General features: G+C 50.1%; 1 protein-coding gene across 3 annotated transcripts; it reads right to left on the bottom strand.

Moving 5' to 3' along the window:
- Positions 1–1,734: 1,734 nt before the first annotated feature.
- On the bottom strand, positions 1,735–23,361 carry CUNH19orf47 (chromosome unknown C19orf47 homolog). 3 transcript variants are annotated; one of them, XM_036346941.1, is made up of 10 exons: positions 23,250–23,361; positions 15,880–15,931; positions 13,602–13,689; positions 13,373–13,487; positions 11,218–11,299; positions 8,157–8,294; positions 6,579–6,731; positions 4,769–4,839; positions 2,662–2,992; positions 1,735–2,003 (listed from the first exon to the last, which is right to left on the bottom strand). In XM_036346941.1, exons 1-10 carry the CDS (start codon positions 23,343–23,345, stop codon positions 1,915–1,917), a joined length of 1,215 nt encoding a protein of 404 aa, XP_036202834.1. In that variant the 5' UTR covers positions 23,346–23,361; the 3' UTR covers positions 1,735–1,914. The 3 variants fall into 3 exon arrangements, with proteins under 3 accessions (XP_036202834.1, XP_036202835.1, XP_036202833.1); XM_036346942.1 differs by adding an exon at positions 21,264–21,359 and having other exon boundaries at positions 1,735–2,992; positions 23,250–23,343; XM_036346940.1 differs by having other exon boundaries at positions 1,735–2,992.
- Between the last annotated feature and the right edge of the window lie 109 nt (positions 23,362–23,470).

Genomic DNA, 23,470 nt, shown 5'->3' with positions numbered 1-23,470 from the left:
CGAATCTGCTGACCTCCAGCCCAGGTGGCCCCGAACCCCAGCAGCCTGCTTACCCATCAAGTTGAAAGCCGAAAAGCTCAGTGCCCTCCCACCCAACCCGCTCCTTCTTCCCCGGCCTCCTGGCCTCACAAAGAGTACCTTCCTCTAGATCAGTGGTTCTCAACCTTCCTAATGCCGGGACCCTTTAATACAGTTCCTCATGGTGTGGTGACCCCCAACCATAAAATTATTTTCGTTGCTACTCCATAACTGTAATTTTGCTACTGTTATGAATGGTAATGTAAATATCTGATATGCAGGATGTATTTTCACTGTTACAAATTGAACATAATTAAAGCATAGTGATTAATCACAAAAACAATATGTAATTATAGATGTGTTTTCCGATGGTCTTAGGCGACCCCTGTGAAAGGGTCGTTCGACCCCCAAAGGAGTGGTGACCCACAGGTTGAGAACCGCTGCTCTAGATGCTCAAGTCTCCCACCCAGGCGTGATCCATGCTTCCCACCCTCCCCTCACCCCAACGCCCAGTCTCAGCGCACCCTGCAGCCTCCTGCTGCTCCTCTGAAGCACACCGAGCCCAGCCACTTCTGTCTCCCCACCACCAGCCTTCCTTCTCGACGGCCTCCTTGCTCCACCCTTACCCTTCCAGCAATTTATCCTCCTCCCAGGGCCACAGCCAGCTTCACAGAAGGCAACTCAGATCATTACTGCCTGCCTCCAACCCTCCCAAACTCCTCAGTGCTCTGGGGGGTGATGCCCAAATTCCTCCCCCAGAGTCATAGAGCCTCGGGTATCTGCTTCTGGTCTACCCTCCCACCCCGCCCCCACCTGTGCTGAAGGGCAGGTCCCTCACTCTCTGCTGGCCACAAAGGCCTCTCTGAGTTCCTTGTCCAAGTCAGGCCTTTGCCCAGCTGTTTCTTCTGCCTGAACACTCCTCCTGAACTTTATGTAGCTGCTTTCTCTCATTCCCAGCTCAGCCTGTCACCTCCCCCAAAAGGTCTTCTTACCCCTAACATCTAAAGAGGCCCTGGTCTGCCCTAGCTGGTTTAGAGCGCCGGCCTGCGGACTGAAGGGTCCTGGGTTTGATTCTGGTCAAGGGCACATGCCCAGGTGGCAGGCATGATCCCCAGTAGGGGGCCTGCAGGAGGCAGCCGATCAATGATTCTCTCTCATCATTGATGTTTCTCTCTCTCTATCCCGCTCCCTTCCTCTCTGAAATCACTCATCCCTCGATCCCCCGTGATCACGCCACCGCCCAACTCCCTGGCTGGAGCCGTTAGCAACGTGGGCAGGGGCTTGTCTGTCTTGCTCACGGAGAGGTCCCAGCTCCCAGAACAGGCCCGGCACAGAGGGGGGCTGTGCAGCAGCAAACAAGTGGAAATCAAACCCATGTGAACCCTCACCTTCAAATGGAGCCTGCAATTTGGAAAGCCACCAACAGAGAGAGAGACAGAAACAGGTGAAATCTAGGGAGGGGGAGGGCAGAGTGACAGAACCGAGGCAGCTTTCTGTTGAGGGAGGAGGAGGCCCAACTGAACGCTGACCGTGGCCAGTACTCCCTTGGACTTGGGACCTGCAGCAGAGACATGGCCCATATGTGTGCAGGGAGCCTGACATTCAGAGACAGAGCCCAAGCCTTCATTCGACCCCTCCACCACATTATGCTTTGTGTGAAAAACCATCCTGCGACTCACCTTGAAGGAGGAGAGGAAAATATTTGAAAGTCACAAATATATTAAAACAGCTATTTTCTTCTCTCTCGGCACTGGCCTCCCTTCCCAGTGCCCCTTGCCCACACCCACCACTGCCTTTCAGAGAAAAGATGCCCGGGGCAGGAAGACGGAGGTACCCCAGCTGCAGCCCAGGGTCTGGGGAGGTCCCTCCAGCCTGGGAGTGAGGCTGCTAACAGTCTCAACAGGCTCGACGCCACTGTCGACGAGGGGGCCGCTGGGAGGCCGGAGGTGCAGGAGGGTCAGGCAGGATGCAGCGGACAGTCGGGCCTTACCACAGGGACAGAAAACAGAAGATAAATGAATAGGGTGAAGACAGGGAGAAAAAACAAAGTTAAAGTTGGGGGGTAGGGGACAGAGGAGTGATGGGAGGGAAGTCAGGAAGCGGCAGGGTGGAGGGATAAGGGAGACCCTCCGGGCAACACCTGCTCTGGGGGACCAAGAGGCCGAGAAGGTGGGGTTTGAGGCAGCAGATGCTGCTGAGAGGGAGGCAGGGGGATACAGGAGAGATAAAGGGCACTTGGCACTCAGGAGAGGTAGAAAGGGGGCCCTGCCAAGGCCACAGTCAGAGAGGACAGAACAGAGGACACGAGAGAAGGGAAAGTCCCAGAGTGGCAAGGCCAGGCCACAACGACCATCTCGGACTCAGTAAACGGGATGCAGCCCCACAGAGCTCGGGCCGGCCTGAATGCCTGAAGGAGACCGCAGTGCCATCCCAGGGTGGGCCCTGGCTGAAGACTGGTGGAGTCAAGAGCCTGGAGAGGGGCCTGTGCCCCACCTGTGGGCTAGAAGGTCCTGCGGCCCAGTCTTTTGAACACGCTCACAGTGCCTGCATGGTCCATCTGGGCACCCAGGCCCTCGCTGGAGCCGCTCCCCCGGGGCCCCAGAGTCCTCTTAATGGTGACCTTGACCTCGGCTGATGACTTACTCTTGGTGCTCGTGACCTGGCTGTCCTGGGCCTCAGGCACAGGGGCAGCCTTGCCCAGTCTCTGGATGATGCTGACTTTGGACAGGGACCCTGGGCGGGAGGGAAGGGCCAGGCTCCGCAATGTAGGGGTGTTGGCCGTCATCGCTGAGCTTGTGGCCTTGGCTTTGACAGTCGGCACCGGCTGGGGACTGGCCTTGGTTGGGCCCGGGCCTAGCTTCTTCAGGACCCCGGCATATTGTAGAACAGAGCTGCTGCTGTCGTTGTCGCTGTCCCAAGCCAGATCCTCGTCCATCTCTGGGGTAGCCCCCAGTCGGCTGAAGACTCCCGTGGGCTGTGGAGGTCAGAGACAGAACAAGTGAGTCATTTAGTCATTCAACATGCATTCAGCTGCCTCATGTGCCTACTGGCCTCCTGGAGATCGAAGTTGAGAGAAACCCCTTGGTAACACATAGATGTTGGCAAGAGCCATGACAGGGAAGTCAGGGAGCTGGGGGAGCCCAGAGGAGGCTCCTGACGTTGGGTGGAGTTCAGGAAAGGCTCCCTGGAGAAGGGACATCTGAGATGGGGTCTGAGAGTTGACCAGAAGTGGGTCTAGTAAGGAGGAGAGGAGAAAGCACACGCCACAAAGAGGTGAGGCCTCAGCTAAGGTTTACAGACGCACAGGAGAGAAAAGACAAATTTGGTCATGACTTGACAGATACTTTCTGAGTCCTGTCTCTGTACCTGGCCCTGTGCTGGGTGGTGCTGGGGACACAGGGGTGCCCAAGACAGGCCTGGCCCTGTCCTCAGGGGGCTCACAGTCCAGAGGGAACGACAGACCTGGCACTGGAAATGACACAAGTAATTCTCTAATTATGACAGTGATACGTCTGTGGAGGAAAGGGGGGTGCTGGAGAGCAGGAGACAGGGAAGCCTCGTCTCTTCTCCGAGTTCAGGGAAGCTTTCGGAAGCACCAACATTTAAGCCAGACCCTCAAGGCTGAATCAGCAGCAAAAGGAGTGGGCTAAGTCCCCAAGGCCAGAGTAAGAATCACTGGAACACTCGCTTGGGCCAAGCTCTTTTTTTTTTTAAAGATATATTTTATTGATTTTTTACAGAGAGAAAGGGAGAGGGATAGGGAGTTAGAAACATTGATCAGCTGCCTCCTGCACACCCCCTACTGGGGATGTGCCCGCAACCAAGGTATATGCCCTTGACCGGAATCGAACCTGGGACCCTTCAGTCCGCAGGCCAACGCTCTATCCACTGAGCCAAACCAGTTAGGGCATTGGGACAAGCTCTTGACGTGGCTCCATCTTCAAGCCACATGATCCTGAGTGCCATTATCATGCTCAGGCCAGAGCGGGTGAGGCCTGGTGGGTGAGGGGCTGAGGCAGGAATTGCAGCTGGTGACACTGAAGGGTGCTTACCACGCCCCAGACCCCACAGCACCATGCAGGTACCCCTCACTTAATCCGCAGGCTCACCCTATGCGGTGGGTACTATACAGGAAACCACGGTAGGAAGGGCATACGTGACGTGGCCAAGGCCATGCAGCCAGGCGGTGGCAGATTCACACTGTGCGGCGGGCCCAGGCTGGGTGCTCCTACCCACGCACCATGCCTGGGGTCTGCAGGCTGCAGGGCCAAGGGGAGAAGAGTGGGCTTCACCCTGAGCTGGTGAAAAGCCTGTGAAGGGCTTGCAGGAGGCGGCGGGCGGCCTGTCCTGTGCAGCACCCACTGCTGCTGTGGCCGAAGGGCTGGTGGGGCTCTCAGTAGCTGCACGTGACCAGTTAGGCGGCCACTGCCCTATCCAGCTAGGGAGAGGTGGCAGAGCAGGCAAGACAGATGGCGCCATCCGTCTGGTCACTGCCTAGAATGAGGACAGTGGGCTGTCCCTGAGACAGGGCCCAGGAGAGGGGTTGCTGTGGGGGATGATGCTGAGGGCGGTTTGGGACAGGGCAGCATACTGGAGTCAGCCAGACCCTGGGCTGGACATTTTTTCCCTGTTTTCTGCCCTGAGATGGGCCCAGGGTATGGCAGGGGTGAGATGTGGGAAGTGTCAGGAACAACACCCAGGGAGGACAAGAATTTGAGAGCCCCGAGTGGCTCCCCAATCTCCAACTCACTTTATTGCCTGTCGTCGTGTCTGCCTTGGTCTCGGCACCGAGGCGGTCAAACACGGACGTCCTGTGGAGACCTGGAGGGAAGCAAGGCCATCACTGAGCACCTGGTGAGCGGCCCCTGTGGCCCAGACCTGGGTGAGCATGTGCAGACAAGGGAGCCTAGACACCAACATGGCAGCCTAGGCCCCACGCAGCGCTGGTACAACAGGCACAGACTGGGCCCAGTTCGGCTTTGTCTACACTTGTTGGTTAACACTGACCTGAACCCACCGGCTCCTGGCTGGTGTTAACTGGGGGAAGGATGAACTAAAATTGATATCTGTTCCTTGGACCTAGTGCCAGTTCATCAGGTGTGTGTGCGGGAAGAGTTCTTGATCACTACTTGGCCCTCTCACTCTTTTTGGGGTCATAGGCCTCTGAGAAAATCTGATGAATTGGTAACACGTTCTCTCTCTAAATAACAACCTAAATAGCCACCAACAGAAAGCTTGATATGATGTATAAATACTGTGGAAATATTAAACCACCATCAGCAAGAATGAGCATAGCCGTCCCTCGGTATCTGAGGGGGACTGGTTCCAGTGCCCCATGAATACCAACATCCGCGAAGCTCAAGTGCCTCATATAAAATGACACGGTATCTGCATATCATCTCTATTTCCATGGTGTCAAAGCAGGGGACACCTACTTATCACTACGTCATTCACATGAATCAAGGGTAGCACTCAGCACGTGGCAAATTCAAGTTTTGCTTTTTGGAAATGTCTGGGCTCTTCTTTTCCCCCCTTGAATATTTTCTTTTTCTTTTTTCCCTTTTTTTGTTAATCCTCACCAGAGGGTATTTTTTCCCATTGATATTTAGAAAGGGTAGAAGGAAGGCAGGGGTAATGGGGAGGGAGAGAGTGAGAGAAACATTGATGTGAGAGAGACACATCAATCGGTTGCCTCCCACATGCACCCTGATTGGGGTGGGGATCAAACCTGCAACCCAGGTACATGCCCTTGACCAGGAATCAAACCCGCAACCCTTCGATGCACTGACCGATGCTTTAATCACTGCGGACACCAGCCAGGGCTTCCCTGAATATTTTCAATCTGCAGTTAGTTGAGTGCACGATACAAAACTCAAGGATACAGAGGATGGACTGTAAATGTACATACACTAAAGTGAAAAGATCTCAATAAAAGAGTAATAGAACAATACCTACAGGGTGACGCTATACATTTAGAAGGAAAAAAATGCCCATATCTGTGTGGACATGTATACAGATGCAAGTAAGTTCATGGATGTTAGTCTGGAAGTTAGCAACAGGCGGGGAGATGGGAGAGAAGGAGAGAGTCTGTTCCTACTGTATATGCTTCTGCATCATCTGCATGTTTTCCCATTAGAACAGACTATATTCTGAGTCCACAGAGCACCATCTCCATACGACCAAATACAAGCCGCAGCGCTGGACTGAATCTCAACCAGACCCCTCGGGCTCATAATGACAGTTCCCACTTCTTGGGGCACCTGCCCTCAGCCAGGCACAGCACAGCTTTAGAGGCAGCCATCACCAAATCCATGCCCCTGAACCCTCCCACCCTCACCCGGTGAAGGTTGCCAGGCTGAAGGACTAAGCAGACCTGCAACACTAACCTCAGGACACAGGGCAGAGTGGTGACCTCCCCCTCCTCTATGGCTACCATCACTGCTCCCTTGGTCCAAGGTCCCCTGGGTCCCTTTAGAGCCTGCTTCTCTGCCAGTGCCAGTGAGATGAGGCCAAAGGGGAAGCACAGGCTATGCCAGTGCACACCCAGGCCAGGCCAGTACCTTTCGCCGCCTGCTGCTGCTCAAGGATCTTGCGGGTCCGGGGGGTGGTGCCTTTGGGCATGTTGATGATGTATTTCCCCTCCATCTCAGCAGTGACCCTGCGTCGCTTGGTGGGAACGTTCAGGCTCTCCTCCTCCCGGCGGGCCAGGGCAGCTGGGGAAGAGGGTGTGGCTGAGCGCCTTCCGGGATAGAATGTTCTCCCAGGGTAGGGACTAGATGCCCTGCATAGGGCACATATGTGCCCTTTATCTCCATGCATCCGCATGACTGGAACCCCTTATTTTCCCAACTACCCCTATCACCACTGACTCTGAACCACCAAGAAACTCAGAGGTCTGAGCCAGACAGGGCAGAAGGTACTCGGACACCCAGGTTGCGGTGGGCCTCCCATTCTCTGTGGCTCTGTCCACCCCAAACAGGCTCACCTCCCAGCCCAGACTCCCCTCAGACCTGGGTTGGGAGGGGAGGTTACAGAGCCCTACCAGCTAGTGGTTTCACAGGTGTGCTCACCTTCCAAAAATTAATCAAGTCGTAAACTTACAATCTGTATAACTAAATTTTAACTCCATTTTTACAAAAAAGAATCCCCTCAAATGTGTAGAGGGGGAAGAGCGCCAGTCCTCCCAGGCTATCTTTTCAATACTTTAGAAAGTAATTTTAACTTTCTTTTCATGGCATGCAAATCACAAGGCCAGAAGGGGGTTGGGGCACTTCCAAATGCCCCCAGCAAAAGGGAGCATGCTGGGTGCAAAAGAGGTGGACAGGGCATGATGGGCTGGGGGTCAGATTACGAAGCCCCCTCCCTGGGCCTCAGGTTCCACTTGTGCCAACATCACTGCTGTGGGATGGGCCCAACAAAGGGGGAAAGCCCTAAGGCCAGAGTCCCAATCCCAGCTTTCAAGCTGAGACCTAGAAGAGCAGAGGCCAGCCACGGAAGTCTGCAGAGGAAGCATGCTCCAGAAGGAGGGAACACGGGACAGAGGCCCCACAGGGGGAAGGAGCCTGGAGGGGGCCGGAGGCAGCGAGCAAGGGGAAGAGACACAAGAGAGGAATCCACATTAGGACAGGATTTGATTGCTGGAATAATGGGAAGCCCTGGACAGTTCTAGACAAAGGTGTGAAAAGGTCTGGCTGAGGGTTCTGAAAGATCCTCTGGCTGCTGTGAGGAAACAGTAGCTTCTTTACCTTTGACCCCAGGCATCAAGCACAGGGCTGGGCACAGGGCAGGGCTCAGTGAACATCTGTTAAAAAAGGCTGAACCACCTAGAGTCAACAGTACTGCTGTGTACACTTAAAACTTTGCTAAGAGGGTAGACCTCATGTTAAGTGTTCTTACCACAATAAAATAAAATTTAAAAGACTGAACCACAGTGCACCTGTGCTTACATACATCATCTCAAGTGCTTCTGACCGTCTCTGGGTAGGGTACCCCCACCCCCATTCTATAGACGTGGAGAGCAAGGCCCCCAGAGGTGCAGTGACTTGATCAATTACAAACCCTTTGAACCTGGTGGCCTTCAGGCACTCACAGGCACATTCACCTCCTGCTCCTCCCACCACCTGCCCCAGTCCCCTCACCAGCGGCCTTGGCACTCTTGGCTGCCATCTTATTGGACACGGTGACGGAGATCTTAGAGGTGCTGGTATCTGGCCGTCTGGGGGGAGTTCCAGGTGGGGAGTCTCGGTTCAAGCTGTTGGCAATCATGCGGGAGGCGGCTGCAGGGAGGAAAGGGGAGAGTCCAGTTCAGTCACCCTGGGAGGGAGGCCGGCTGGAGGCCAGCCTTGGGACTGAATGGGGAAGGAGCAGCCAGAGTTCCTCTGTGGCTGTGCTGTCCTCCTGTGGGGATGTCTGGGGACTGGGTGGGCCAGTCTTTCCAGGAACTAGCCTACCCCTCCCTGCCCTGAGGATCTTTCCTGAGACCCAAGACCAGACTGGTCCCTACCATACTTCACCCATCAGTTAGTTATGCAGCCCCGCACGGACCTCGACCCTCCCCTCCACACTCCACTTCAGCCAAGCTGTTCTCTTGGCCTGGCACGCAGTTCCCGGAGTGCCAACAGGTTTGCTCTGCCTCTTCATGCAGGTCTCCTCTCAGATGGTCTCCTTAGCGAAAGCTTTCCAGACCACCCATCAACCTGTACTCCCTTACCCTACACCACACTTTCTCTTTCTTCATAGCCTTTATTACTGCTCGACATTAACTTACATTATTTGTTTACTGGTGGATTCTCCCAGAGCATGCAAGCTCCCTGCGGAGACACTGCCTGTTCATTGCTGTCTCCCCAGTGCCCACAACATTTCTGGCACTTCACAGCCCTCGATAAGCATCTACTGAAAAGATGAACACTACCACCAACCCTCCAACATCTGTGCTAGACAGACCCTTCTGATAACCAACTTTACAGACAAGGGAGCTGGGATTCAGAGCGGGAATCACTCAGCCAGGCCTGGGAATGTGGGTCTGGCTCCAGCTGGTCTGGGGCAAGAAAAGAGGTGACCTCCCTTTGGGCATGGGGGACAGTCTCTGATGGACCCTGTTTTCCGTAGAACAAGAGAGGGATGTCCTAGGGCAGTGATGGCGAACCTATGACACGCGTGTCAGAGGTGACACGCGAACTCATTTTTTTTGGTTGATTTTTCTTTGTTAAATGGCATTTAAATATATAAAATACATATCAAAAATATAAGTCTTTGTTTTACTATGGTTGCAAATATCAAAAAAATTTCTATATGTGACACGGCACCAGAATTAAGTTAGGGTTTTTCAAAATGCTGACACGCCGAGCTCAAAAGGTTCGCCATCACTGTCCTAGGGTATAAGGTGAGAGCTGTAGCATGTAAGGCTAAGTAGCAGCATGGGAGGGGAACAGTCAGGGATGCGTTTATTATGGCAAGTTAGCACCATTTAGGCAGAGGGAAAACAACTGTCTGTCTCTACTGGATGTTAACATCAGGTGCTTTGTGCTCTGACATCATGACTGCTGCTCGCAGACACATACATGTGATATTATAAAGTGTATACAAGTGGCCACATCAGAAATGCTGTTTTGGAGAACTCTTCCCCTCTTTCCTTCTTTGCCTGTTTCCTCTTACTATTTGATTGCCTATTTTTTCCACTAGTGTTTTTGTTTTAATTAATTTTTAAAATTTATTTTAAACTATTTAAGATATTCAGAATGCTACAAAGAGTACATGTATCTAGTTTCATTTACATAGACTTGAAAGACTAGCAAAACTAACCTATGCTGCTAGAAATCAGGGTGGTGGGCACCCGAGATGGTTAGAGTCACTGTCACGCTTGTTTCTGGATTTGGACGCTGCTGCTCACATGGTGTCCTGTCTGTGAAGTCATTCAGCTGTACTGTTGTCATCTGAACCCTTTTCTGCAGGTAAGTTGTAAGAGATGTTTACAGAAACGAACCCCCAATTTGTTCAGCCTCCCTTGACCATGCCTTTGGGTAGGCTCTGCCCACAATGACTCTGGGTTGAGCCATGTGATTGGCTCTGGCCAATGGGACAAGAGCAGATGTTACATAAGCAGAGGCTTAGAGGTGATTTGAAAAATGGAGGCTGCCTTCCCATGCTGCTTTTGGGAGTCCTGCAACCACCACTGTACGGATGAGCCTGAGCGAGCCGCTAGGAAATGAGAGGCGTGTGCCCAAATTGCCCCTGTTGACATCAAGCCAGCCATCAGATGTGTGTTGAGGTCTCCTTGATCACCCGTCGAGACCAGCTGAGCTGGCCCAGAGCAGAAATGACCCACCAAGTCATAAAACCATGGGAAATAAATGTCGGTGTTTTAAACCAGTTTTTGGGTGGCTTGCTAAGTAGCAAAGGCTAACAAATACACATGTTAAATTTTTTAGGTTTTTTTTAAATTTATTATACGGATGAAGAAACAAAAGTATAAATAGAGCAGGTTCTCACCATTCACAGATTCCATATTTTCAAATTCACCTCTTCATTAAAATTGACTTGTAACCCCCAAAACTAACACTCATAGTGCGTCTGTGGTCATTCACAGACATGCATAGAATGGCGGAAAACTTGAATCGCCCAATACCCACACTCCCAACTGAGGTCCAACAAGCTACACGCTGTGTTCTTGTTTCAGCTCTCATACTGTAAAAAGTGTTCTTTCCATGGTCTATGATTTTGCTGATTAAAACGGCCCCCTAAGCACAGCACTGAAATGCTGTCTGTGTTCCTAAATGCAAGGAGGCACTGATGTATGTGCCTTATGGAAAAAATACATGTGTGAAATTAGCTCCGTTCAGAAATGAGTTATAGTGTTATTAACCACAGTTCAATGTTAATGAATCAACAATAGCTAGGAAATAAAGTGTCTTTAAATGGAAACATGCATAAAAGAAGTTCAGTATTGATCAGCTAAGGAAAAATGTCGTGATCAAAGGTTTGCAGGAATCTAACCTTGTATTGCCCGTAGGCGCATGATTCAGTGTTCACTATTGCGGTGTTTGCAGTGACTTTACAGGACAGAACTACCACCAGCCCCTCATCACCCAGTGTATTTTTCCCTAAGAGAAGAGGGCCTCAGATGCCTTTGCTGCCACCTCTGCAGACTCCAGGTGTGTTCCCTTCACTGCAGGAGTGTAAGAATGAGCAGATGGGACTCACCACTAGGGGTGCCTCGGCGAATCTCGCCCGGGAGGGGGCTAGGGCTGCAGGGCACCGACTCAGTGGCAGCTTTGCACATGTCCTGTAAAAAAAAGTGCCTGGGTTACCATGGGGACAGGGACAGGAGGTGAGGGAACAGGGGACTCAGAAATCTAAACCAAACTAGGGTATCAGAGCTGCTAGAGAAAAGGTTTCAAGACATTTCACTCCTAACCAGGAGAAAACATCAGACAAACTCTAACTGAGGGACAGTCTACAAAACACCTGACCAGTGCTCTTCAAAACTGTCAAGGTCATGTCAAATCACTGTGTTGACACCTGAAACTAATATAATATTGTGTGTCAACTGTAATTGAAAAATAAATTTAGCCCTGGCCCGGGAGCTTAGCTGGTTAGAGCCTTGTCCCATTAAGCTAAGGCTGTGGGTTTGATCCCCAGTCAGGGCACATCCACGAAACAACCAATGAATGCATGAATAAGTGGAACAACAAATCAATGTTTCTCCTCTCTCTCTTTCAAATAAATTTTTGAAGAGAGAGACAAAGAAGACATCAGTCAATGCAGTGAGGCATTGGAATAGGAAAAGGGTATCAATGGAAATGAATGAAATCCAAAAAGTCTGTAGTTTAGTTAATGCTAGCATACTACTGTTCATTTCTTAGTTTTGACAAACGTACCATCACTATGTAAGATGTTAACATTAGGAGAAGGTGAGTGAAGGACACATAGAAACTTTCTGTACTATTGTTGGAACATTTCTAGAGATCAAAAATTATTCCCAAATTTAAAAGTTTAAAGAAAAAAAAAGTGCTACTCTGTGACCATCTCCATGCTAACTCAGATAATGCTCCTGGCTGGAGAAAGCCTCACTGTAGGGGCTTGTTCTCATGGTGGAACTATGAAGACCATCTCTGGGATGGAGGGAGCTACTGGACATGAAAATAACCCAGCAGCCACGATGTGGAAGCTGGAGTACAGCTCTGAAGCAAGTTTCCTTCTTGGTCAAGTGGAGGGAGGAGCAAATGAATTAATAGGTATAAAGGGCAGAGATGGCAAGCACATGGTTAAGTGTGAGCCATCGTAACTTCACAAGCACTTCACTCCAAACCTGGCACTCCTTGCCACATACACTAGTTGGTAGATGGCCAAAGCCACCCTATGCAGCAGAGTGTGTGAAAAACCTGTTTCAGAGAGACTCAGGGAGGTGAAATCATTAGTCTAAGGACACTGTAACCAGAGGGGCCAACCGGAGTGGCCAATAATGAAAGGAACCACCATATTGTTGGCCAAGTCATCAACTGGATCCCACATAGGAAGCTTCTGTCCTGGGGACAGAGAAGACACCTGGTCCTGATCATTATATTAGTAGGATGACAACTAGCAATCCCATCGAATACAGAGGGAATATGCTACTTGACTCTCACACCCACAAAGATGGCAGTGCCCACAGCCAATAAGGAGGGAATATGCTAATTGACTGCCCCACCCTCAAAGGTGGTGGCACCCACAGCCAATAAGGAGGAAATATGCTAATTGACTGCCCCAACCTCAAAGATGGCAGCCCCCACAACCACAAGATGGCAGTGCCCAGTTCCCTCAGCCCCACCAGGGCAGCAGGCATGCGGCAAGGCCAGGCACGTGCCTGCCTCCAGAGTCCCCCAGTCCCCTCAGCCCCCCAGCTGCCCACGGCCACCCAAGGCTCAGGTAACCAGGGCCGGCCGAGGCTTGCGCTGCCGGCAGTGGCAGCAGCAGAGGTGTGACAGGGGCATTGCCTCCCGCCCCTGAGGACTCCTGGACTGTGAGAGGGGGCAGGCCGGGCTGAGGGACCCCCCACTCCAGTGCATGACTTTTCATGCACCGGGCCTCTAGTAATAATAATACAGACAGCTTTTACTAAAGCCCTACTGTTTACACTGTACTAGGCTTTATACAATGTAATATTTACAACCACCCTGAAAAATAGGTTTGCCTATGTGCATACTACAGATAGACAAAGGCTCAGAGAGGTTAGGCAATGTGCCCAATGTCACACAGCAAATGTAGAACCAGCCTTGGATCCCAGGTCTGCCTGCCTTTGCTTCTAAGCCTCCTGTCCGCTATACCACTGCCCCGCCCCTCCCCAAACCCAGGAACAAAGATGGCACAGAGCACCCACCTGGCGGTGTACCACCTTGGCATGCTTGAGGATGGCAATGATGTCGCCCACCACAGTCACGCCCAGCTCATTCATGATTTCCTTGTTAAGATCCAGCAGCATGCTCTTCTGGATCCTGCAGGGGAGGGTCAGCAGTGAGGCCACGGTGGACCAGGGAGGGTGGGCCAGCCAGTTCCCTGTCTCCTCCCACCTCTCCCGGAGTTCAGCTCATCCCCTCGGTGCCCCTTACCTATTATCCACAAACATCACAGCGTAATTGACAGCAGGTCCCGGAGGAATGCCGGCTTCTTTAAAGAACTGGATCCACTCAGAGGTGGCTGGTCGGGGTGGACAGGACTCATTACTCACATTATTCTCTTTAGAGAACAGCCGCAGCAAAACCACAACAGCAACGGCGCCCACAAATTAAATGCTTATCAAATGCCAGGCCCTGGGCTGAGTGCTTTACACAGACGATGGAATTACGCCTGCCTGACAACCGTGGTTAAGCAGCACTGATTCCCCCACTTTGCCAACGAGGAAGCAGGCAGGGGGCGGGTGGGCACCTTGCCCCTGGCTTACTGTTTCTAAACATCTTTCTTGCTTTCTTAGGTGTGACCTTCACACTGACCCTGCTCTGTTAGGCCAGGTGTTAGGTAAGATCACTGATTTCAAGTAAAATCTTTTTTTTTTCATTTTAAATATCTCTGAAACCAGGATCTACCTCACAATCGAGGGTGTGCCACAGTTGTCTTTTGTTTTGTTTTGTTTTTTCAATATATTTTTATTGATTTCAGAGAGAAAAGGAAAGGGAGAGAGAGACAGAAGCATCAATGATGAGAGGATCATTGATTGGCTGCCTCCTGCATGCCCCCTCCTGGGGATCAAGCCCCCAACCCCGGCATGTGCCTTGACAGACCTGACAGGTAATCAAACGTGAACTCCTAATTCATAGGTCAATGCTCAACCACTGAGCCACCCCAGCCAGGCTGCCAGTTTAATTGGCAACATTCTTTTTCTTTCTCATGGTACATAATATTATATCCAACATTCCATGCTAGTTTGTTTATTTTAATCCTCACCCAAGGACATGCTTAGAGAAAGGAAGGGATAGGAAGGGAGGGCGGGGATCGGGGGGAGAGAGAGAGAGAAATATCAAATCAAACCCGAAACCCTTCAGTGCATAGGACGACACTCCAACCAACTGAGCCACACCAGTTGGGGGTTGGGCAATGCTAGTTGAGATTAGAAAAAAATTGGTATTGCTGTGCTCATTTTGCTTGAGACAACTGAGGTTCAGTGCAGGAAAAGAGACACACTCCAGGTCAGATGTCTCATAGGTGGCAGTGCAGGGCTCGGCACAAACGCACAGCCACACCTCTCCCTAGGAGGCCCCTGCCCACCAGGCCATAGGCCTGTATCTCTAATTGAGAAAGGTGGGCTCCTGCCCAGAGGAAAAGCTGCCTTCTGTTCTGCATGGGCTCTAGGCACCTGCTTAGCCAGGGCGCCCTGGTTTCCATCAGCCAAAAGCAGGCACTTTTGTCTAAGTATCGAAAAGCACCACGTAATGATTCCATTTATATGAAATGTCCAGAACAGTAAATGTAGAGATCCATAGAGGCAGAAAGTGGATTAGTGGGTTAGTGGAGCCAGGGTCCGGGGTGGAGGGAGTGACTGCTAATGGACATTGGGTTTTTGGAGGAAGATGAAAATGTTTTGAAAGAAATCGACTGTGGTGATGGTTGCACAAATCTGTGAATAGAAAAAGATATGTAACCCTGGCCGGTCTGGCTCAGTGGATAGAGCACTGGCCTGTGGACGCACGGGTCCTGGGTTTGATTCCAGTCAAGGGCACATGCCCGGGTTGTGGGCTCGGTCCCCAGTGGGGGGTGTGCAGGAGGCAGCCAATCCATGATTCTCTTTCATTATTGATGTTCTACCTCTCTCCCCCTCTCCCTTCCTCTCTGATATCAATAAAAATACATTTTTTTAAAAAAGAAAAAGATACATATATATATATACATATATATATATCACTGAATTGTAGCCTTTAAACAAGTGATTGTACAAAATATAAACTGTATATCAATCAAGCTCTTAAGGGGAGAAAAAAGTACCACATAGGTTGGGAGTAGCTAGCTGCCTAAAGCAAAAGGAACTGCAAAAAAACTATGCCCAGGATTTTACCGGCAATAACCTCCTTAATCCTTATTAGATCCCAGGTTGTAGGAAGTATTAGTATCTCCATTTTACAGGCGAGAAAACTGAGGCTCTGAGAGGCCACGTGGGAGATCTGCTGGACTTCAATACCCAAGTTCTTTATGGCTAAACGAGGCTGCAGGAGGCAAAGATACAGAGAGGAAGCGGGTAGGCCTTGAGCAGGCCTGGCCCCACCTCCATGGACCTCCAGTACAGCTGTTCCTGCCTGTGACCGGCCCCCCCCCCCCCCCCCACGTCTTCCCCAACAAGGTCATACCCCAAAAAGGGCAGCGGGGAGAGGGGGCCCCGAGAGAAGTCCACAGACTCACCCATGGTCACTGAGACCATTGTCGCCCTGGCCCTCACGCAGCTCCCTGGAGCCTGGAAGAGAGAACAAGGGGAGAGGGCTCATGAGTTGCCACCGGCTGTGAGAGCTTGTCCCTCTCTCGCTGCCTGTCTATCTGCCGGAGGAGAGTTCCTGGACTGGGGGCTCAGAGCCCAGGAATAGACTGGAGCAGCTGGCAGGAAGTCAGCCTGGGACAGAGCTGCCACCACAGCTATCACTTTTGCCTGGGACAAGGCCCAGGGACAGCAAATGTCCACAGCTCTATTCCACACACCTCAAAAGTTTCTAGCTAGAAAAAGACAGAAGGGGGGGGGGGTGGAAGGGGGAAAAAAGACACCCCTTACCCAAGACTTTAACCATAAATACTCCATTCATTCATTCATTCATTCATTCATTCATTCAAAACCTGTGTGAAGCACTGTTCTAGGAGCTAGGGATACTGAGGTGAACAAAAACAGAGCCTGGCATTTAGGTAAGGAAAGGGGAAAGGGGGACACAGAGAGGAAAGAAGCAGAACAGTTAAGATGTGGTGTGTCAGCCTGGCCGGTGTGGCTCAGTGGTTGAGCATCAACTTATGACCAGGAGGTCACGGTTCGATTCCCAGTCAGGGCACATGCCTGGGCTATGGACCTGATGCCCAGAAGGGGGCCTGCAGGAGGCCGCCAATCAATGTTTTACCGTTTCACTCTCACATTGATCTTTCTCTCTCTGTCTCCCCCACTCCCTTCCTCTCTCTCTAAAAATCAATAAAAATATTTTTTTAAAAAGGAAAAAAAAGGGGTGGTGTCAGAAAGCCTTTAGTGTCCCAGAGAAAACATGGAGGGCCTGGGAAGAAAGAGGTTGCAATCCTAAAGAGGGTGATCGGGGAGAACACTCTGAAGTGGCGACGTTCAGAGACCCAACGGTGGAGGAGTGAGCCATGTGGTTTTACAGAAGAGTGCTCCAGCGGAAGGTAAGTCCAGTGCCCTGAGCCAGGGGCCCATCTGACATGCTGGAGGGGCAGCAGCAGCTGGCCCGGCTGCAGGGGAGTGAGCGAGCAGAGTGAGAGGAGACAAGGGCAGACAGGTGGGGCACCAAATCATGAGGGGCCTCGGAGAAGAAATGAAAAGCCAATTTTCACCTAAGAGATTAGCAGGTGCTAGAAAGGTGTTAGAGACATATTAGCACCAATGAAACCTTTCTCCTGGACATTAACAGCAGCACTGAAAAGAAACTACAGGAAGTAACTTTCTCTCCTGATGATTCGATGCTATCTGACTCCAGGAACATCCGTCCCACACTGCCCTGGCCCAAACTTCCCACTTAGCCCCCATCCTCTTCTCTGATCCTGCCGTATCCTCCATTTCCTCTGCCCTCACCCTTCCCTCTGCTCCCTGCCACCCACCCCAGCCCCCAGCTGTGACCCTTCGCCCTCATCCCCGTCCACCTCCTCTATGGGGTGCAGAAGGCCCTCTGTCCAGCACACTCAATCTCCCCCCTCATTCCCCGCCCGCATTCTGATGGCTGAACAGAAGCAATAAAAGAGTAAGGACTCTGTAACCAGACTGCAGGGCTCAAATCTGGCTCTACCACTTACTAGCTGTGTGGCCTTGGCAAATTACACGTCGAGCCTCAGTGTTCCCATCTGTAAACTGGGAAGATACAAACATTACTTACCTTACTTACCCTTGGTCGCAAACTGCGGCGCAAGAGCCACATGCGGCTCTTTGGCCCCTTGAGTGTGGCTCTTCCTAAGCCTTAGGAGTACCCTAATTAAGTTAATAACAATGTACCTACCTATATAGTTTAAGTTTAAAAAATTTGGCTCTCAAAAGAAATTTCAATCGTTGTACTGTTGATATTTGGCTCTGTTGACTAATGAGTTTGCCGACCACTGCCTTAGACAAATGCTGTGAGTTTCTATGTACGAAGCACCTGAGACACTGTCTGATGCTCACCAAGCGTGGGCTATTCTTAACTCCCAGGCTTCCCACCCAGCCTTTCCTCTAACACTGGGGGCTTTGCCTACCTCCCAGTTTTCACACAGAATGTCACTTGTGCCCGGAATGCTTATCTTCTCCTGTTCTCCTGGAAAACCCTTCTTCACTCTGCTTTGCTGCTGCCTGCTTTGTGAAGCTTCCCCTAAGTCCCCACACGTGAGATTCTCTCCTCTGCCCCCAGCTAGGATTCATCTGCCTTTCCCTGGCTCCTGCTGCATTCTTTGATGAACATGATCACAGACATCATTCCACCCTGTACTTGACGCTCTAACACCCACTTTCCCTCCTGGATTTTACTAGTGGACAAAGATAACATACCTGTATCTCTCAAAGGGCAGGGCAAAAAGAGGCTTTAATAAGTCAGAGAAAAAAACATTTCATATACCAGGACCAGAGCCAGGTGTCATGCTGAGGCCTCACAACCTCCTCATGAGTGAGGACTAGCATCAGACTCATTTTAATCAATGAAAGAAACCAACTCATTGAAGTGCAGTCAATTTGCCAAATGCCACATCTAGCAAACGGCTTTACTGGGATTCAAAAACAAGTTCTCCTGAAAAAACCAAGATGGCGGCATAGGTAAACACCGGAAATTGCTGCCTCCCACAACAACTTCAAAAATACAACTAAAAGACAAAACGGACATCATCCAGAACTACAGGAAGGCTGGCTGAGTGGAAATTCTACAACTAGAAGGAAAGAGAAAAGCACACAGAGACTCAGAGGAGCTGCGGAAGTAAAGTGCAGAGGTACGGAGGCGCGCGCGCGGAAAGGGGCTGGTACCTGAGGACGCGGCTGTCTTTCTGAATCAGGAGGGAGTCACAAGCTCCAGACTGCTCTGAACTCCGGTTCCGGGAAGTCTCTGGGGACCCGGACTCGGGTGGGGAGAGACTGAACGGTCTGGCTGCAGGCAGAACTCGAAACGAGGGCGGCTTTCCCTCAGAGGTGCTTGCAGCAATTACCTCGGGGCCCCTTAGGGCAGGGCTGAGGATCTGCCATAGCTGCTTTCTCCGCCCTGTTGATTCCCTGAGACCCCGCCCCACCCAAGCTGCAGCAGACGCTTTTGCATATGAATGCCCTGGCCCTTTGCAATCTGAAAATTACCTAACAAACTGCAGCTGGGTCAGAGAGACCCAGAACTTCCAAGAGAAGGCCCAAGGCCCCACAGCAGCTTGCATTGCTTCACAGCTGGGCCTCATTTGGGCACCTCCAAACCCCAAAAAAGGAAGGAGAATCTGCAGATCTCTTCGTAGCTCCTGCTGGGTAGCCTCAGGCAGAGGCTAAATTAGCACCTCCTTAGATCCAAGAGCCAGTGTACCCAGTGGTCAGAGTGGGACCATCCAGATTACAACTCCTCAGATCCATAAGCGACACACTCAGGGGGAAGACTCAGTGAGCACCAAAGCCCCACTGAAGCAAATCTTGCCCCATAAGGGTGTCTTCAGCACAGAAGTTCTCCCACCGTAGACATGGCTGATTCTCACAGCCAATTGGCCTGGAGGTCAATTCCTCCCAGTGATACCTACAACAATCAAGGCTTAACTACAACAAGACTGTGCACAAAGCCCACAAAGGGGTGCACCAAGACTGTCCACCTCAGGTAATTGGGGAGGCTGAGCCACTGGGCCCTATAGGACATCTAATACAGAAAGCCACTCTATCAACACAGGGAAGCATAAAAAATGCAGAGACAAAGAAACAGGACACAAATGACAGAAATGGAGGAAAGCAAACAACTGGATATAGAGTTCAAAACCATACTTTTAAGGTTTTTCAAGAACTTTCTAGAAACCGCTGATAAATTTAGTGAGACCCTCAAGAAATCTAGTGAGACCCTCGAGCTTATGAAAAAGGACCAACTAGAAATTAAGGATACACTGACTGAAATAAAGGATATTATGCAGAGTTCCAACAGCAGACTAGAGGATCGCAAGAATCAAGTCAAAGATTTGAAATACGAAGAAGCAAAAAACACCCAACCGGAAAAGCAAAATGAAAAAAGAATTCAAAAATACAAAGATAGCGTAAGGAGCCTCTGGGACAACTTCAAGGGCACCAACATCCAAATTATAGGGGTGCCAGAAGAAGAGAGAGAGCAAGGTATTGAAAACCTATTTGAAGAAATAATGACAGAAAACTTCCCCTACCTGGTGAAAGAAATAGACTTACAAGTCCAGGAAGCGCAGAGAACCCCAAACAAAAGGAATCCAAAGAGGACCACACCAAGACACATCATAATTAAAATGCCAAGAGCAAAAGACAAAGAGAAAATCTTTTTTTTAATATATTTTATTGATTTTTTTTTTTTTTACAGAGAGGAAGGAAGAGGTTAGAGTAGACAGTTAGAAACATCGATCAGCTGCCTTCTGCACACCCCCTACTGGGGATGTGCCCGCAACCAAGGTACATGCCCTTGACCGGAATCGAACCTGGGACCTTTCAGTCCACAGGCCGACGCTCTATCCACTGAGCCAAAACGGTTAGGGCAAAAGAGAGAATCTTAAAAGAAGCAAGAGAAAGACAGTTACCTACAAGGGAGTACCCATACGACTGTCAGCTGATTTCTCAACAGAAACTTTGCAGGCCAGAAGGGCATAACAAGAAATATTCAAAGTGATGAATGCCAAGAACCTACAACCAAGATTACTTTATCCAGCAAAGCTATCATTCAGAATTGAAGGTCAGATAAAGAGCTTCACAGATAAGAAAAAGCTAAAAGAGTTCATCACCACCAAACCAGTATTATATGAAATGCTGAAAGGTATCCTTTAAGAAGAGGAAGAGGAAGAAAAAGGTAAAGATACAAATTATGAACAACAAATACACATCTATCAATAAGTAAATCTAAAAATCAAGTGAATAAATAATCTAATGAACACAATAAACTGGTGATTATAATAGAATCAGGGGCATAGAAAGGGAGTGGACTATTCTTGGGGGGGAAAGGGGTGTGGGGGATGCGGGAAGAGACTGGACAAAAATTGTACACCTGTGGATGAGGACAGTGCGGGGGGGGGGGAGAGGGGAGGGTGGAGGGGAGCTATGGGGGGGAAAAAGAGGAACAACTGTAATAATCTGAACAATAAAGATTTAATTTAAAAAAAAAAGTTCTCCCTGATTCCAGTGCCCATGCAGTAGCTCCTACTGAATGTTCACGTGCTAGGAACAGTATATACATGTCTCAGTGATTCCTCACAACCACAGGGGAAGAAAGTGAAAACGATCCCCATGTTACAGATGAGAATGGCACCTCCAAGGTCACACAATAAGTAACTACAGGGCCAGGACTTGAACCCAAGTCAGTTCAATGGCTAAGATACTGCTGGTCAAGGGATTACTATGAGCAGGCACTATGATCTGTCTTTGCAAGGTTTCAGTTAATGCTTACCAGAAGCCTTTAAGTACTGGTATCCTCCTACAGCTGCAGAATTCCCTGCTGGACTGTTTCCTCTCTCCACCATTAAAAGCCCATCTCCAGTGCTCTCTGGTGAAAATTATAACATTAATAATAATGGAAAAATGACCACTCCCAAAACTCAAGTAATTGCCATATACTAGATAACCTGTGCTAAGACCTTACAAGGCGTGGATCCAAATCTTAATTTACCACTTCCTAACCCTGACTCTGGGGCTTAAATTTTCTTTCTTTCTTTCTTTCTTTTAAAATTGATTTCAGAAAGGAAGGGAAAGGGAGAGATAGAAACATCAATGATGAGCACAGCCGGCATCACTCAATAGTTGAGCGTCAACCTATAAACCAAGATTCCTGGTGAGAGTATATGCCCAGGTTGTTGCTATCTCTCTCTCCCTCTCTTCCCCCTCTGAAATCAATAAAAGTATACATATATATATATATATATATATATATATATATATATATATTTAAAAAAAAAAAAAAGAAACACCAATGATGAGAGAGAATCATTAAACAGCTGCCTCCCGCACACCCCACACTGGGGATCAAGCCCACAACCCAGGCATATGCTCTGACCAGGAATTGAACTGTGACACCCTGGTTCATGGGTTGACGCTCAACCACTGAGCCACGCCGGAGCCGGAGCCACGCTGGTGCCAGAGCCACGCAGGCAGGGCAACCTTTCAGGATTTCACTTCCCTTGGTTATAAAATAAGAATGATAAGAGTATCTATTCTTAAAAGAGTAAATGAGTTCATAAACACCAAGCACTTAGAACAGTGGTTCTCAACCTTGGCTGCACATTAGAATCACCTGGGAATCTTTTTAAAATCCTGATTGCTGGGCCTCATCCTCCGGAAAGCCTGTTTCTTTGTTATGGGGCGAGGCCACAACATTAGTAACAAAGAAACAGAATTTCTGGAAGACGGGGCCCAGAAATCAGGATTTTAAAAAGATTCCCAGGTGATTCTAATGTGCAGCCAAGGTTGAGGACCACTGACTTAGAACAATGCTTGGCAGGTGATCTGTGTGCATTAAATAAATAAATCTTCAGTGAGCTAGGAAAAGAAAAGGACAGTCACTGACTTATACTAGTCCTATGCAAAGTGTGAGCTGGGAACCGAGTATTAGGTAACCTGATGAGTTCCATGTACCTGACAATATGGAATCACACTCAATTTAATGGACTGTTCTGCTTCCATTGTATTTCAGGTGAAGAGTTCCTTTCTCATGGCCAGCCAGGCCACTTTTCCTTCTCAAGTTAACTGACCGGAGGAAAATGCATCAGTAGTTTCAAAGAAAAAGAAAAATCGTGGGATTTGGAATATTTGTAAGTGGCAGGATGTCGATTTCCCTGACTCCAGATTCCAGGCTGTTCCTGATGCTGTCTTTGAGCTTCCTCGCTCCTTTTCCTGCCTTGGAAGTCCCAGCTACAACAATGACTCTCAAAATCATTACTATGAGTCTAGCGAGTTCTACTCAGTGCTGTCCCGGGCCCTGTGCTAGGAGCTTTACACGCACGTTTCGTCAGCATCCTCACAAGGACCCTATGATATTCGGACTGCTAGCCCTCACTGCAGAAATAAGGTGCAGAGAGGCGAAGGCACAGGCCCACTGCTAGGGGAGCTGAGACTTGAACTGAAATCTGTTGACTTCCAAGTCCAACAATCTTCCCCGCCAAGCACAAACATCATCATCACAACTAACAATAATAGTATATTAACAAGTGAGCACAGTGCCAGGCGCAGAGCGAGGGGCTCCGCCAAGCGCGAGCTGACTTCTCATTCCAAACCAGAAGGAGGAAGCTATAGATACTGACCCCCACTCTACAGAGGAGGAAACTGAGGTTCAAAGAAAAAAGTCGTTTATCCAGGACCGCAACGCAGCGCCAGTGAGCCTAGATGCCATCCATCCCCACCGTTTCCTGCCCAATCCCACCTCTCCCGGCCCACGCCTCACCTGGCCCTCCGGGCCCGCGCCCACTCGCGCCGCCCGCCCGCCCCTCCGGGCGGAACCAACTGTCAGACTCCCTCCTCCCCTAGCCCGGAGATCCATCCCGAAAGCACCGCTCCCGCCGCCGGAAGCGAGATTGACCCGCCCGCGGCCGCTCTAGCCACCAGGGCCGCCACCAACGAGAGTAAGGCGGCAGCCGTCACGTGATCACTCACAGTCTCCAGGGC

The sequence above is a fragment of the Myotis myotis genome, unplaced genomic scaffold (genome assembly GCF_014108235.1).
Source record: "Myotis myotis isolate mMyoMyo1 unplaced genomic scaffold, mMyoMyo1.p scaffold_m19_p_19, whole genome shotgun sequence".
NCBI lineage: Eukaryota > Metazoa > Chordata > Mammalia > Chiroptera > Vespertilionidae > Myotis > Myotis myotis.
The sequence above is the reverse complement of the archived record's forward strand: the minus strand, read 5'-3'. Positions and strand labels throughout refer to the sequence as shown.